This window comes from Cibotium barometz, chromosome 16 (assembly GCF_041138505.1).
Source record: "Cibotium barometz isolate CiBa-2024 chromosome 16, ASM4113850v1, whole genome shotgun sequence".
In the NCBI taxonomy this organism is placed as follows: domain Eukaryota; kingdom Viridiplantae; phylum Streptophyta; class Polypodiopsida; order Cyatheales; family Cibotiaceae; genus Cibotium; species Cibotium barometz.
The window spans coordinates 7,814,775-7,828,314 of record NC_141061.1 but is presented as its reverse complement, the minus strand read 5'-3'; the positions used below and the strand labels follow the sequence as shown (position 1 = coordinate 7,828,314).

Here is a 13,540-nt window from a genome sequence, read left to right as displayed (position 1 = left end):
TAACACCAGATTGGACTTGAGTTTTCGAGTGGGGTTGTTGAGCTCATGTATGCAGACACCTTTGAAGACTTATTGGGACACAGGATTGCGGATCTTGCGGTGTTTACAAGGCACGAAGGATCTTGGACTCTTTTATGACATTGGAAGGGGATCGAAGGACCGAGTCAGACTCCGAGGTTGGAGTGACTTTGATTGGGGAGGAGATCTAGGCACCAAAAGATCTACTTCAGGATACGGCTTTACCCTTGGCTCGGGAGCGATTTCTTGGAGCAGCAAGAAGCAGCCAGCTGTTGTCTTGTCTTCCACTGAGGCAGAGTATTGGGCTACTTGTGGTATTGCTTGCGAGGTGGTGTGGCTTAGGAGGTTACTTGGCGAGATTGGGTTTCAGCAGGAGCCCACGGTCATTAGTGCGACAACCAGAGTTGTATAGCTATTGCTCGGCACCCGGTCTTCTATGCCCGGACCAAGCATATAGAGATATAATATCACTTTGTTCGAGAGAAGATTTTGGATGGTGACATCTTGCTAGTCGACGGAGGACAATGCGGCGGACCTCTTCATGAAGCCTCTTCCTCAGCAGATGCTTTGTCAGCACTCCAACTCACTGGATTGGTTCCGCATTCTAGAGCTGAGAGGGGGTGTTAGCATTCATCTCCTGTCTGTACCATACTGAGTGAGGGCCTGTGACGTGGGTGTGCCCACCCATGCGAGGACTCCTTGGTCATGTTTAGGTTTGTCCATTTTCCTATTTTGTAGGCTTGTGGGGGGGCGGCTATTTTTTTGCTATTTTTTTTTTCTGGCCGACCTATAGGAGGTGGCGGCCATGGGGGCCCAGCTGCATGCTGGCCGACTAGGCTATACCTAGTCGTCGGCCCATTTAGGGGGTTGTTGGCCTGTTTTCTACTGGCCGAGTGCATGCCCCAGCATGTATATATATATATATATATACCCCCCACATTTTGTATCGGCTATCGTGTGTAAATAGCAGAGTTTACACTACTACTCTCTTGCACTTCTGCAGTTTTCTGCTCTCTGATTTCTGTCTCATTTCTGCTGCACATTCCGACATGATCGGCTGGCTCCAATCGTTACATTCTACAATTGTTGATTGATGACATCCAATCGTGGATCGCTGGCTCCTTCAATCGCCGATCTTTGCCTCGCTTCGATCATCGATTGATGTTTGCTGTCCGCTGGCTCCTCCAATCGCTGATCTCTGCCTCGCTCCGATCGCCAACCTTTGCCTTCCAATCATTGTGACAATCGGATCATCAGCTCCAATCAGCAATCACCAGCTCCAATTGACAATCCGATTGGCGTGATGGCTACTCCAATCGCTGCGATTTCTGCACAGCCGATTCATGCAACATATAGTTGTCACCTGCCATTGACCATGGACCTCAACAAGAGCACTCTCTTTCGACAAATTCTTTGGCTCTAATTTTCCAACGTGGCATACTAAAATCAAGCTACTCCTGATGTGGGACGGACTATGGAAGATCATCAAGGGTGATGAGTCAAAGCCTGAAGGTTTACCTATGGAGCCTGTGGTGGTAGCTTTGACAGACAAAAATGACAAAGCTATGGCATTCACAGGGCTTGGATTGGCAAAGAACCTCCTGCATCACATTGATTTCAACAAGACAACAAATGAAGCATGGACAAAGCTTGAGAATTTATTTCGCAACAAGATAAATAACTCTAAAGTGTTTCTCAAGCAAAAATACTATGGTCTTAAAATGAAAGACACTCATACACTGCAAGAGTACTTAAGCATCATAGGGTCACTACTACAACAATTGACTACATTGTTAGCACAAGTAGATGAAGATGATAAGGCAGCCTTGTTTTCAAGTTTTGAAGACATTTCTAAGTATAAAGAAGTCCTATCTACAATTCGTGTATTGCGAGCAATGCGATACAAGGATATGGTAGCCACACTTCTCGATGAAGATCGCATACTTCAAGATCAGGTTGACTCTACCTTTGATCTGGATAAGGGCTTCTTTATGAAAGATAAAAAATCCACCAAGGAGAAAAGGGAAGGTTGTCAAATGCAGGTTTGCAGAAAGTTGGGGCACACGGAGAACCTATGCTTCAAGCGGCTAGCTAACGAACAAGAGAAGAAGAATCATGCCAACCTGGTTGCTGCTGAAGAAGAAGAATTTGAAGATGGTCCGGACAAGCTGGAATCCTCTACTATACGTGAGAAAGCCTACACTGCATCTCTCTCAAAGGTGGATACCAATTAGACTTTCTAAATAATCCTCTTTATTTATGTTTGAGTCAATCATGGGTTCTCTGCCTAGGTAGTCCTGTGGAATTTGATTGTATCTGTCACGTGCACGGCAGTGCCATGGCTAATCTTCAACATGAACAATGTAGAAGGTGAGAGGTCACCCTATTGGGGTAGACCAACAGCCTTTAAAGATGTACAATCATTCAAACATCTTTTTGTACCATATAAATAAATAAAACTCTGACACCAACTATCTCTCTCTTCTTCTCTCTCTTGTCTTAATCATGTTTATTTAGCATCTTGTTCTTAATTAGGCTTAGGGTTGTGGATTGGTACAGCAAGGCTTACGTGCATTCAACATTGGTATCAGAGCATTCAGACTCAGCCGTTAAGCGTAGTCCTAAGGAAGTGCACAAATCCATCAAAAGAATGCAGTCAGGGTAGCAGATGGAGTCGTCTGCAATAGGTGAAACTAGAGGAAAGCACTCTTGGGGTATGTACTCAGAACCAATACATCATTAGCTGTGATCTTTTGAATCATGTGTACGGTTGTGGGTCCAAATCACCATAAATAAGAAGGCCAATTCATGAGACACCACCTTGACACCGAAGGGAGGATTGTTGGTAAATCGGAGTCCTTGTGTGTGTGAACATGCCTTAGAATGCTAGCGTTTATGTGACATGTGCATGTGAACCTACCCGTTTTTTTTAATCTCGGGATGTGAACCTACTCGTATGAGTAGTTATTATGTGCGAGTTTGACATAAGCAGTGATGTCATTGCTATGCCATGTGTCATTGCCGTATGGTGTTTGAATGGGTCAAAAGATAGGGCTTTGTGCCTATAAAAGCATTGTACTTTGAGGGTTTTGATATATCAATCAAACATCAACTTGTACGTGCAATCAAGGTCTGTGTACTTTCCATGACGAGTTTCCATGGACAGTTTTGTATCATCCCAGTGAGATAGCTATATTTATGTTTTCTTCCTGTTTTATTTTCCATTCCATGATGAGATATGCCATGGACATCATTGTATCACTTTGGTCTCATAGGCCCATTGGGTCTTTAGTAGACGCTTAATATCTCTCTCTCTCTCTCTCTCTCTCTCTTTCTCTCTCTATCTCTTTGTGCATCTTCCACAATGTTTCTACTACGCCTACCATAGCATTGCTCTCCCAATTCTCTGAACAACATGTAAAACTATACACAATCCATTTGTTCAGCTGTGCAGCTGCAGAAAACCATTCACAGTAGATCCATGTACAGTTCAGCTCTGACATCGAGTGTGTAAATTTTTTTGCAGCTCTACTGTAGCATTTGCGATATCCCCAACTTATGTCTGAGTGCCTTTGATAATTTTCATGGTCAGAATCCATATTCTTCGATACAGGGAGGTTTCAAGACTGGAGAATAATATGGCCAGTTCTTATAAAAGAAATTCACACCATATGATGACTTAGTAACTTGATGCATCATCACAAACATGGAGGGAAGCATCATAACAAACAGTTAGTTCAGACTTTTCTGCCTGATTCCTTGGAGAGGAAAGGGCTTCATAATAATGGGAGCTATGTAAGCAGCTAAAATACTGCTAGCATAAAGTCTGCTAACATGAAAAGGTTTAAAATGCAAGAGAACAAGCAGGAACATAGAAAATGGTTTTCCAAAAAATGTTGCGTGGTTGCAACAAGCAACTGGCTCAGTAATGATTGGTAAATGAGCCAGTATGTGGGCCGATGCATCTGTGCTCAGTCAGTGGCTGACATTGAGGACACTCTGTTGTACAGATGTTGCATTCACAAGAGACTGCTGTAGTTCTACTCAGGAGAAAGGCGGGGTTGATATGATGTCCACTTGGCCTCCATGGGCTGGGCTATACATATGCTACAATATCAATCACAATAGGGAGCAGGACCGTAGAGTGGTGTGAAAGATTGCCTCAATCTGGATTGCTTTTTGCAGTTCGAGCATATAAAGTTGGAGTTGTTATTATTGTGGTTCAGCAAAGAAAGTTTGCTTTTGCAAAGGGGTTGCTGGAACAGTTCCACTAGAGATGGGGCCTGTAGCTCTGAGGTGGATACGAATCACAGGTCTTGGGGCTTCAAACACCCCCCTCTTCCCTTGTCCACAAAAGGGAGGACAATAAGGCACCTTGGGTTTTGTCAATCTGATTTATAATGATAATGAGTGTTTATGAGAAGAAAATCATTCAAATACGAAGCGATAGACAAAAGCTGAATGACAAGAGATTTTCTTGTGAAAGGTAAAAGCAGGAGCAGCAGGAGAGATTCTGAGAGTAGAGTTGAGGACCGTTTGGCCTAATCAGGTGTTAAAAATATCAATTGTGCAGCAGACTTGATCATGGCTTATACAAAAACCTTCAAAACAAATATAAAGAATAATCCCTTACCTTAGGCAAGATTATCCTTCCAAGAGTCCCCACATCACTGGGCTTGAGCTCCTTTTGCAGCAAAAATCTCAGATGTGCTTCCGAACCCAAGATCTGCAATAAACACACGATTCTCCAGACTTGTGACACCATACAAATTCATATTTCGTTGAAGATTAATGGACTTGAGGAGTTGTGCCGCTCATGTTGCTTAATCAGAAATATCAACAAAGATATGTGCATTCCTTTTGGTTGATAGAGAGCTGATTTGCTTCATACCTGCCCCTCGATTGTTGGTTTATTAGCTGCTTCTTGCTTTGGTAAACTGTTGGGAACAATCTGATTTTCATGACTTGGCAATGCGGATGACCAGGCTAGAGATTTTGTGGCTGCTTGCAAAGTTGTGCTGGATTGATTTGGTATGCGGTTCTTTGCCATCCGTCTCTTTCGAGCTGCACGGGTCTTTGCTGCAGGAGATCTCCAGTGCAAGCTGCCTAAATCCTTTGTAACAAGAGATGTTGTGCACTTTAAGGGACCTTGATTAATGGACATGTTTCTCTCTCTTGAACTCATGTTGGGCACTATCAATTTGTTGTGAAGTGCTAGCATATGAGCTCTGCTGTTTTTTGACAAGGTTTCGCGTTTAAACATGTAGGAAGGAGTGAGCGAGGTAGCTTCCAAAGGCAAAGATGGGAAGGGTGGATGCGTAACCACCATCAATTGTGAGCTTGAACTAGTGCAAAATGAAGGGATGTCTCTACTATAGACTCCAAGACCTTGCATAGGACCGAAGCCGATGAACCGGTCTGTTGGAGGCACAACTGATGGTGGTTTGGTGGGATGGGGCATGAATTGGTGATGATCCAATGGTTGAATAGTAAGGAGATCCCTTGTAGATGTGTATGAAGAAAGGTTAGATGAGAGTGTTGACAGAGAAGTCGACAAATGCAAACCATTTGTTAAACTTTGCGCCCCAAGTGCGAGAGTGGACTCCGAATCATTTTGACAAGAACGGTTAAGCTTCGTATTGCAAAATTTTTCACCAAAGTTCTGGTTGAGGCTTTCAAGGGATGTCAAGTCTTGGAGGTCTGCAGATCACAAGCATTTGAGATCAAATCAGAGAGGGTGGTGGAATGTTTTGTCAAAAAGGCCAAATGACGACGACATAATACCTAAATACATATTAGAGAGGAATCAAAGCACTAAAATCAATGAAAACAATTAAGCTTGAGTTTGCTTACCGATAGCTAAGAAGTCCTTGAAAGTCTCATCTGCCATCCATTGCGCTGTTGGCTGGTGGTCTACTATCCTCTCAAATGCATCTGAAGCAGTGACATTGCTAGTCCACGTTGGAATACAGTTCAAACTGTCATTGATACCGTTGTCCCCACTATCATGGAATCCCTTGTCCCCACCATTGTGAACTCCTTTCTTTGCTCCTTCAGATTCTTGATTTGTGTCTTGCACTTTTGAAACTTTTAGCCGGATCCTCTTAGTGTCTGCAACAGAAAGACTACCGACTTTTCCTTCCAATCGCCGTGAAACTTGAATTTCTTTCACCACTTCTACATCTGAGATGTCTTTCTGGCTGCTTTTTGTCAGGCTTGGTCCTCTCTGGTGGTGAGCCTGCCTTTGATCTGGTGTTGTCTGAGAAGGGTGGTCAGCATCTATAAAACTCCCTTCACAAAACTGAATATCCAAAGCTTGTGTTGAGTCCTGGTGGTCAGGCCCAGTACTGTGAAACACAGCTGCTTGTGATGTGAACTCCTGGACTCCAAGCTCGTTCGTGGGCATACATAAGAAAGGACTGTCGAGGCTGTGGGGGAAATCAATGTAGGAGATGCTAGGTGGTTCTTGCGGGCTAGCTAAGCTGTTGGATACTTGGGAGCTAAGCATGTTGTTGCAGTCCACAGGCACTTCCCTCAACCAGCTTGGCTCATCTCTTAGCCAATTGGGGGTCTCAATATCTGATATTGGTGGGATTGCAGATGGTGGCTGAAACATGCTGCTGGCGATGGCTGATGTCGTGCCAGTATGATCTGAACTCTCTTGAGAATGACCTGGAGGATGCAGATTGCATGACACCAGTTTTGATAGCTCCAAGAGGTCGTCGGAAGGGTCAGTGCAGCCCATGTGATTGTTTGGCCAGCTTTGTGATATGAAATCTTCCCGGGCAGCCACCTCCAATGGCATGACGTCGGGTAAGCTTTGCTCTCCCATCTTGGCAATCTGATTCCCTCCCAACAAGGCCATGATAAGCCCCAGGGGCTATTCATAGACCCAAAGAATGCCTTGACTTTGGTTAGAAGAGAAGTTCAAATCAACAAGACCCTACTGCGCCTGGCACTCGTGATCGAAAATCTTCATCAACTTTCCACCGAAAGCATGGCCCAATCGATCAGTAACTCTACAAGTAGTGTACAACATAGATGAGCAATTGTGTGTACAAATGTAAAAAAGAAAAAACTAGGAATTGCTTCTTGACCTCCCACCAACTCAAAAAATGGGAGGCAATGGACCTCCCATTTTACACCTAGTGCAAAAAAATGAGAGGCACCTAGTGCAAAAGAATAAACTTCTTGAATAGCTACCTGCAAACCCAAGACATGGATCAACTTTTTCCCAAACCTGGACAATCTTCATAAAAGAAGGCAACAATTTAGTTGCAGGTTGTTAATTGCAGGCTATAATCAAACTACCTAATTAGTCTTAATCATGAAAACTGTTAAACAAGAATTAGTGCAAGAACTTTCTTAATAGTTCATTTAGCCATGCTAGAGGCATATACCGGGGGAAAAGTTTTTGAGCAAACAAATTCTGGATTTGAAGGCAGCTCCTTGGCCATGAGTGCAGATCAACTGTAAGGAGGAGCAAGAGTGGTGCATTAATACAGCGATTAGTGGCAAATCCCTTTCTACAAGACACATCGATTAACACTTAGGTCATGAACTCTCAGTTGGTTAAGTATGGTACCTGGTGGGCGGCAGCAGCAGGTGGCAGCTGCCAACTTCCAAGGAGGAGGCCATATTTCAACAGCTTTTATAAATTATTGTTTCTATTTTTGATTTGCTGTGCTTTCTTCCTCCCGAGAAAGAAAAAAAGCTTCTTTTTTTTTTCTTCCCCCCCCCCCTCTCCCTCCCCCTCCCTCTCTCTCTCTCTCTCTCTCTCTCTCTCTCGTGGGGGAAGGAGAAGACTGCTGAGATTATCAAAAATGAAAAGGAAAGTTTTGAGTTTTTTTCACGTTGCATGCAGTTTTTGGCGTCCAGATTCTCGGGCTTTCGTACCACTCCCTCTGCTGACACGTGGACGTATTCCTCCGCGTTGCATGGTGAAAAGGACCGGAGCTGTACAGCCCAAAGGTGGTAGACGATCGGGCTTTCCCTCGCACCACGTGGGGAGTTGGCGGCCGTCCGATGCGCTTCAGCCGCCATCGCTTTGTAGAAAGAATCTCTATAATATCTGTTTACGTATACTTCAGTCTGTGAGGCTTTTTTCCACACAATCGGAAACCCCTCTCTCTCGTGCTTAACTAGAGTATTATTCAATGAATACCTTCTCCACCCTCTGAGTTCTAATCCCATCAATATATATATTATCTTCATCAACAATATGTTGGTGTATCCTAAGTAAAGAATATTATCGTTGTATATATATTTTAAGAATATATATATATATTTGGTGTATACTCAATAAAGAATATACGGGTAATCTAGAAAAGATTGAAAAGCACTATTCCGGAATTGCTATTCTTCTGATTGAATAGTACTTGTCTAAGAATATATATATATTTGGTGTATACTCAATAAAGAATATACCGGTAATCTAGAAAAGATTAAGGGGCTATAAGCATGGTAAGGTGGATTGAAAAGTACTATTCCGGAATTGCTATTCTACTAATTGAATAGTACTTGTTATTTGGCAGTTTGAATTTGAATTTTAACTCCTTACACCCCCACTACGTAACTTACATTTACGTGCTCTCAGCACACACACTCTCTCTCTCTCTCTCCCCCTCTCCCTCTTCGCTGTTCGCCCACTCAACCCGCTTCCCCTCCCCCCTTTCGCTTCTGCGCCGCCCTGCCCTGCCCTGCTCTCTCTCTCTCCCCCTCTCCCTCTTCGCCCGCCTCTCTTCCCGCCTGGGCTGGCCCGTCCCTCCGCCTTCCTCTTCCCACCCACCCTTCCTCAGTCCCCCAAGGCAGCAACATAACTCTCTCTCTCTACTGAATCTCCTCTCTTTCCCTTTCCCCTACATGACTTGAAACCCCCCTCTTCCCTGTTGTTTGCTGCTGTTTCGCGCTGGTGTCATGGATTAATTTTCAGTCCATTGGCTGTGGGAAGTTCTGCAAAAAGTCATGGCCAAGACCGGGTTTAAAGAGGAGCTCGTCAAGGTGGAGGACAAGCTCGGCACAATTATCAAAGAAAACAAGAAGATGGTCGACTCTTCCGTTACCGCAATCATAAACCGCCTCTCCAAACTCGAGAAGGGATTTGACAAAATCCAAGAGCTCGAAGAGAGATCTTCCAAGCAAGAGGCTGAGATTTTAGCCTTAAAGGAGGAACTAGTGGAGGCCAAATTGCATGCTAAAAGTCAAGTGGCTGAAATCTCAGCCCTCCCTCAAAAAGGAGTTGGAAGCCACTTCAAAAAGCAAGCTTGAGGATGGAAAATTTCAGCCCTCCTTTATTGAAGAGCTGAATACCATCAAGGAACAAATGAGGATCATTCGAGAGGAGGAGGAGCAACATAAAGAGAAGACATCTTCATGGGTGGAGGTGATCACAAAGACACAAAAGAAGATGGACGAGGCGAAGAAATGGATCGAGGTTGCCATGAAAGGGAAAGGTAAAGAATCGCCACCCATCCCCACTCCCATCATCATCAACATGACCCTTGAAGAGGAGCAAAGGAGGAAGACCCGGGCCTTACATGTACGAGTGTCCGGTCTAAAAGACCGTGATGATGCGGAAGGGGAAACCAAGGAGCTCTTCTCTATGATGGGCATTGAAGCCATGCACATAAAGGCATGGAGAGTGGGAAAGAAGAGAGAAGGTAGTGGCGAATCTTCTAAGGAGAGAGCACTTATCATTCGTTTCCCCTCCATGGAAGCGAAGAAGGACTTCTTGAAGGACGTCCTACACTCAAGAAGACGGGAATATTTCTTGGAGATGACCTCACACTCTCGCAACTTGCCCACATGAAAGAAGTTATGCCAGAGATAAGGGTAGCCTGAGAGAAAGGGAAAGTGGCCTTCAATAGAGATGGTAGAGTGGTGATTATGGAGAGGTGCTCTTCATGACGGCGCGAGACCTATGGGACTACACTCAAAGTTGCTACTTGGAATTGTAATGGATCTCTACGCCTTGATGTAGGGGCTTTTGAGGATAGTTTCACTGGGAGGGACATCATCTTCTACTGTGAGACGCATCAGGCTCCTGGACAGTCCATGCCACATGTTAGTGGATACCGGTGGGAGACAGCTTGTAGACAGGAGACTCGTTCAGAGCATAGAGGACGGGGCTCAGGAGGAGTGGCAGTATTGTTTAGAGAGGAGCTACAGCCACTGATACGTATAGTCCGCAGAGGTGAGCAGGCTAGGTACATGTGGGTTAGACTGAGGGCAGATATCTCTACATTGCTATATGCTATTTTGCTCCTAGTACATCAGTGTATGCAAATCACCTAGCGGCAGTCTCCCTTTTCTATTTTGGATGATGACATTTGGGAGTTCTCCAGGGATGGTGACATCATTCTCCTGGGGGACTTCAATGCCAGGACCGCCCATAACCAGACAGTATTTTATGATACCTCAGAGGAGATGTTGAGGGAGCTTGATGTTAGGGATATGGGCCTATCTAGACTCTCACAGGATGAGGAACATACAGTGTATGGGCGGTATTTGATAGACATGGGGACTGCACATGGATTGGCCATCCTGAATGGCCTACAGAGATTCCCGACACATCGGGCGATTTCACTAGCTTTCCACATAGGCATGGTGCTAGTACAGTGGACTATGTTATGGCTCAGCTCAGTCTCATTCCCTCTTTTCACGATTTTATGGTAGGCACTAGGCCGGTTGGAATAGCAGTGGATCATGCTATCTTGTCCTTCACTCTCACATTTCAGTTCAGCACCGCTCCATTGGGATAGGTCTCCACACACACTCGTTATACCTTTACGAGGGAGACTGACACAGTGTACACGGATGAGATATACAGACGCTTATGTGCCGAGGAGCTGGGACGGCCATTAGATGAGCTCACTCAGATATTGATAGAGACGCTTCATGCTGCAGCATCAGAGGCATATCCCCATAGTCATCCTACACGGAGACCATCTGGGAACATGTCCCAGAACAGTTGGTATGATGAGGAGTGCAGAGAGATGAGGATCAGATTACAGAGAGAGGTGCTCATGGGTGTTACCACTCACAGACAGTCATGGATTACCTTCCAGCACCTAGTGCGACGGAAGAAGAGGGCTTATCTTGCTCAGTTAGAGAGGGATTTGTATCAATTATTTATGAGTCAGGACTCAGGCGAGGCATGGAGACTATTCCATGAGCATTCACCATCACCAGCCATTACCTCCACATAGATTTGGGGTGAGTATGCAGCATCCCTATACACAGTATAGCAGGACAGCCACCCCTGCCAGACCCATCGGAGCCATGCCCAGAGACATGTGCTTTCTTTACTGCTGAGATGGTAAGGAAAGCTATCGACAGGATGAGGACTGGGAGAGCATATGATCATGATGGTTTGGTAGCAGAACACTTTATTCATGCCAGAGATATGCTTGCAGAGCTTATTGCTATGATGTTTAACCGAGCCATGTGTGAGGGTTTTCCTGAGACTTGGAATATGTCCACGATTGTGCCTATCTTCAAGTCAGGGGATCCCATGCTTCCTGGGAATTATTGTACCATCATGATTGGTCACACATTGGCTAGATTATATGCATCTATTCTTGAGCAGGAGTTGAGTAGATGGTCAGAGAGAGAGGGCATACGTGCATCAGGGCGCAGGCAGGGTTCAAGAGAGGTTTCTCCACTCTTGACCATATCTTGACACTCAGAGCTATTATTGAGGAGGGCAGATTATATGGCAGGAGGATTTATTGTTGCTTTGTGGATTTCCGCAAAGCTTTTGACACAGTACCGAGAGCCAAACTAATGCGTAGACTATAGGAGATGGGAGTGCCCACAGAGCTGATTTGGGGAATCATGGCTTTATACAGGACAGTTGTGGGGCAGGTACGTACTACTCAGGGTATATCTGAGATGGTTCACTCCACTATTGGGGTGAAACAGGGCTGCCCCCTTTCTCCCACCTTATTTGGGATGTATGTGGATGAGGTTTCAGACTATGTAGAGCAGGAGGGTGACAGAGGAGCACAACTAGTAGGGACATGGATTCCACTGTTATTGTATGCTACTTAGATTCTCCAGAGGGGATGCAGCGTCATTTGGATGCATTGCACACGTTTGCACAGGACAGTGGATTGTCTGTTAACCTTGGTAAAACCAAGGTGATGGTGTTTAACACCACAGCACAGTGGGTTAGGAGGTCAGTACCCACCTTTACATATGTTCAGGAGACAGTGGAGTATACAGATGCATATACTTACGTTGGTGTGGTTTTTAGTGGCCCACTATTTTCCTTGAGGAGAGCAGCAAAGACCAGATTCACCAGAGCTTATGCAGCATTGGGGAGACTAGAGAGGATGTGTTCGCACAGGTTCAGTTTCAGGAACCTCGAACAAAGCTCTGGCTCTTTGACACTTTGATCACTTCAGCCATGCTGTATGGAGTGGAGATATGGGGACCCTCAGTGGATCACCACAGCCGAGCTGGTAGCACTGATGGATGGAGACGTATGGAGAGGCCCTTGGTTTCTATGATTTCCTGGATGATTAGGGCCAAGGCCTCCGTACCACATGATATTATCCGTGCAGAGATGGCTCCCCCCCCATTGGTAGTAGAGGCACTCACTCGATCAGTCTCCTTTATACATAGCACTTGGGCTCTCCCTAGAGACAGATATGCTCGCTTAGCCCTGGAGTCTTCACGACAGTTGGCATCACAGGGAGACGGATCATGTTGGTATGCACAGATGACAGCTTGGTTCCAGCTGCATGGCTTTAGTATGGACAGGCTACCTCCATTTCAGTACTCCCTGGATGCACCCTCCCTCTCTCTCACACAGGCAGAGATTACCAGACTTATCAGGCAGGACTTGATTCAGCTGGACACTAGGAGGACATGGATAGAGCCGACACACGAGCTTGGTACGAAGATGGCTTTCTATAGAGATCATCTTCTCCAACTCACGCAGGATGGGCTTGTGATTAGACCCAGCTACATGGATACTCATCTTTCTCATGGGGTACGGTGTGCTATTGGTTAGATGCGCACATCCTCACACCAGCTAGAGATTGAGACTGGCAGATTTAGAGGAGTACCAGCTAGAGATTGAGACTGGCAGATTTAGAGGAGTACCAGTTGAGGCCAGGATTTGTCAGCTGTGCCAGATGGAGCCAGAGACAGAGTAACATTACATATGTCACTGTCCAGTATATTATGAGATACGAGGCCATTTTCACTGCCTGTTTAGAGAGGGTTTCAGACCACTTTCTAGAGTCATGAGATACCAGGATCAGAGATGCCTCGGATTGCTTCGTAGACATAGAGAGGGTCTCTTGAGAGGGAGGGGATCAGAGAGGGAGAGACACCTACAGAGGCAGATTATAGACTTCTTTCGACCAGAGATTGAGCAGTCAGGCCAGCAGGCATTGCAGCTAGCCCCAAAGTATAGCCGCACCAGTTGATCGGGCTATAGAGCTGGGGCGGTTTAGGCGCCCCAAGATGAGAGGCCCATCTCGACACCGACAAAGACTACAACAGAGGATGA

The 13,540-nt window shown here is 45.4% G+C and overlaps 1 protein-coding gene across 1 annotated transcript in view; it reads right to left on the bottom strand.

Annotated features, from left to right (window-relative positions):
* The window catches only part of LOC147630327 (uncharacterized), a 71,586-nt gene extending 64,490 nt beyond the window's left edge, over positions 1–7,096 (bottom strand). Inside the window, exons 1-3 of the mRNA XM_086810075.1 lie at positions 5,872–7,096; positions 4,910–5,718; positions 4,652–4,744 (exon numbers count right to left, since the gene is read on the bottom strand). Coding sequence (XP_086666201.1) covers positions 4,652–4,744; positions 4,910–5,718; positions 5,872–6,883 — 1,914 coding nt within the window. The 5' untranslated portion in view covers positions 6,884–7,096. The remainder of the gene's footprint in view (positions 1–4,651; positions 4,745–4,909; positions 5,719–5,871) is intronic.
* Between the last annotated feature and the right edge of the window lie 6,444 nt (positions 7,097–13,540).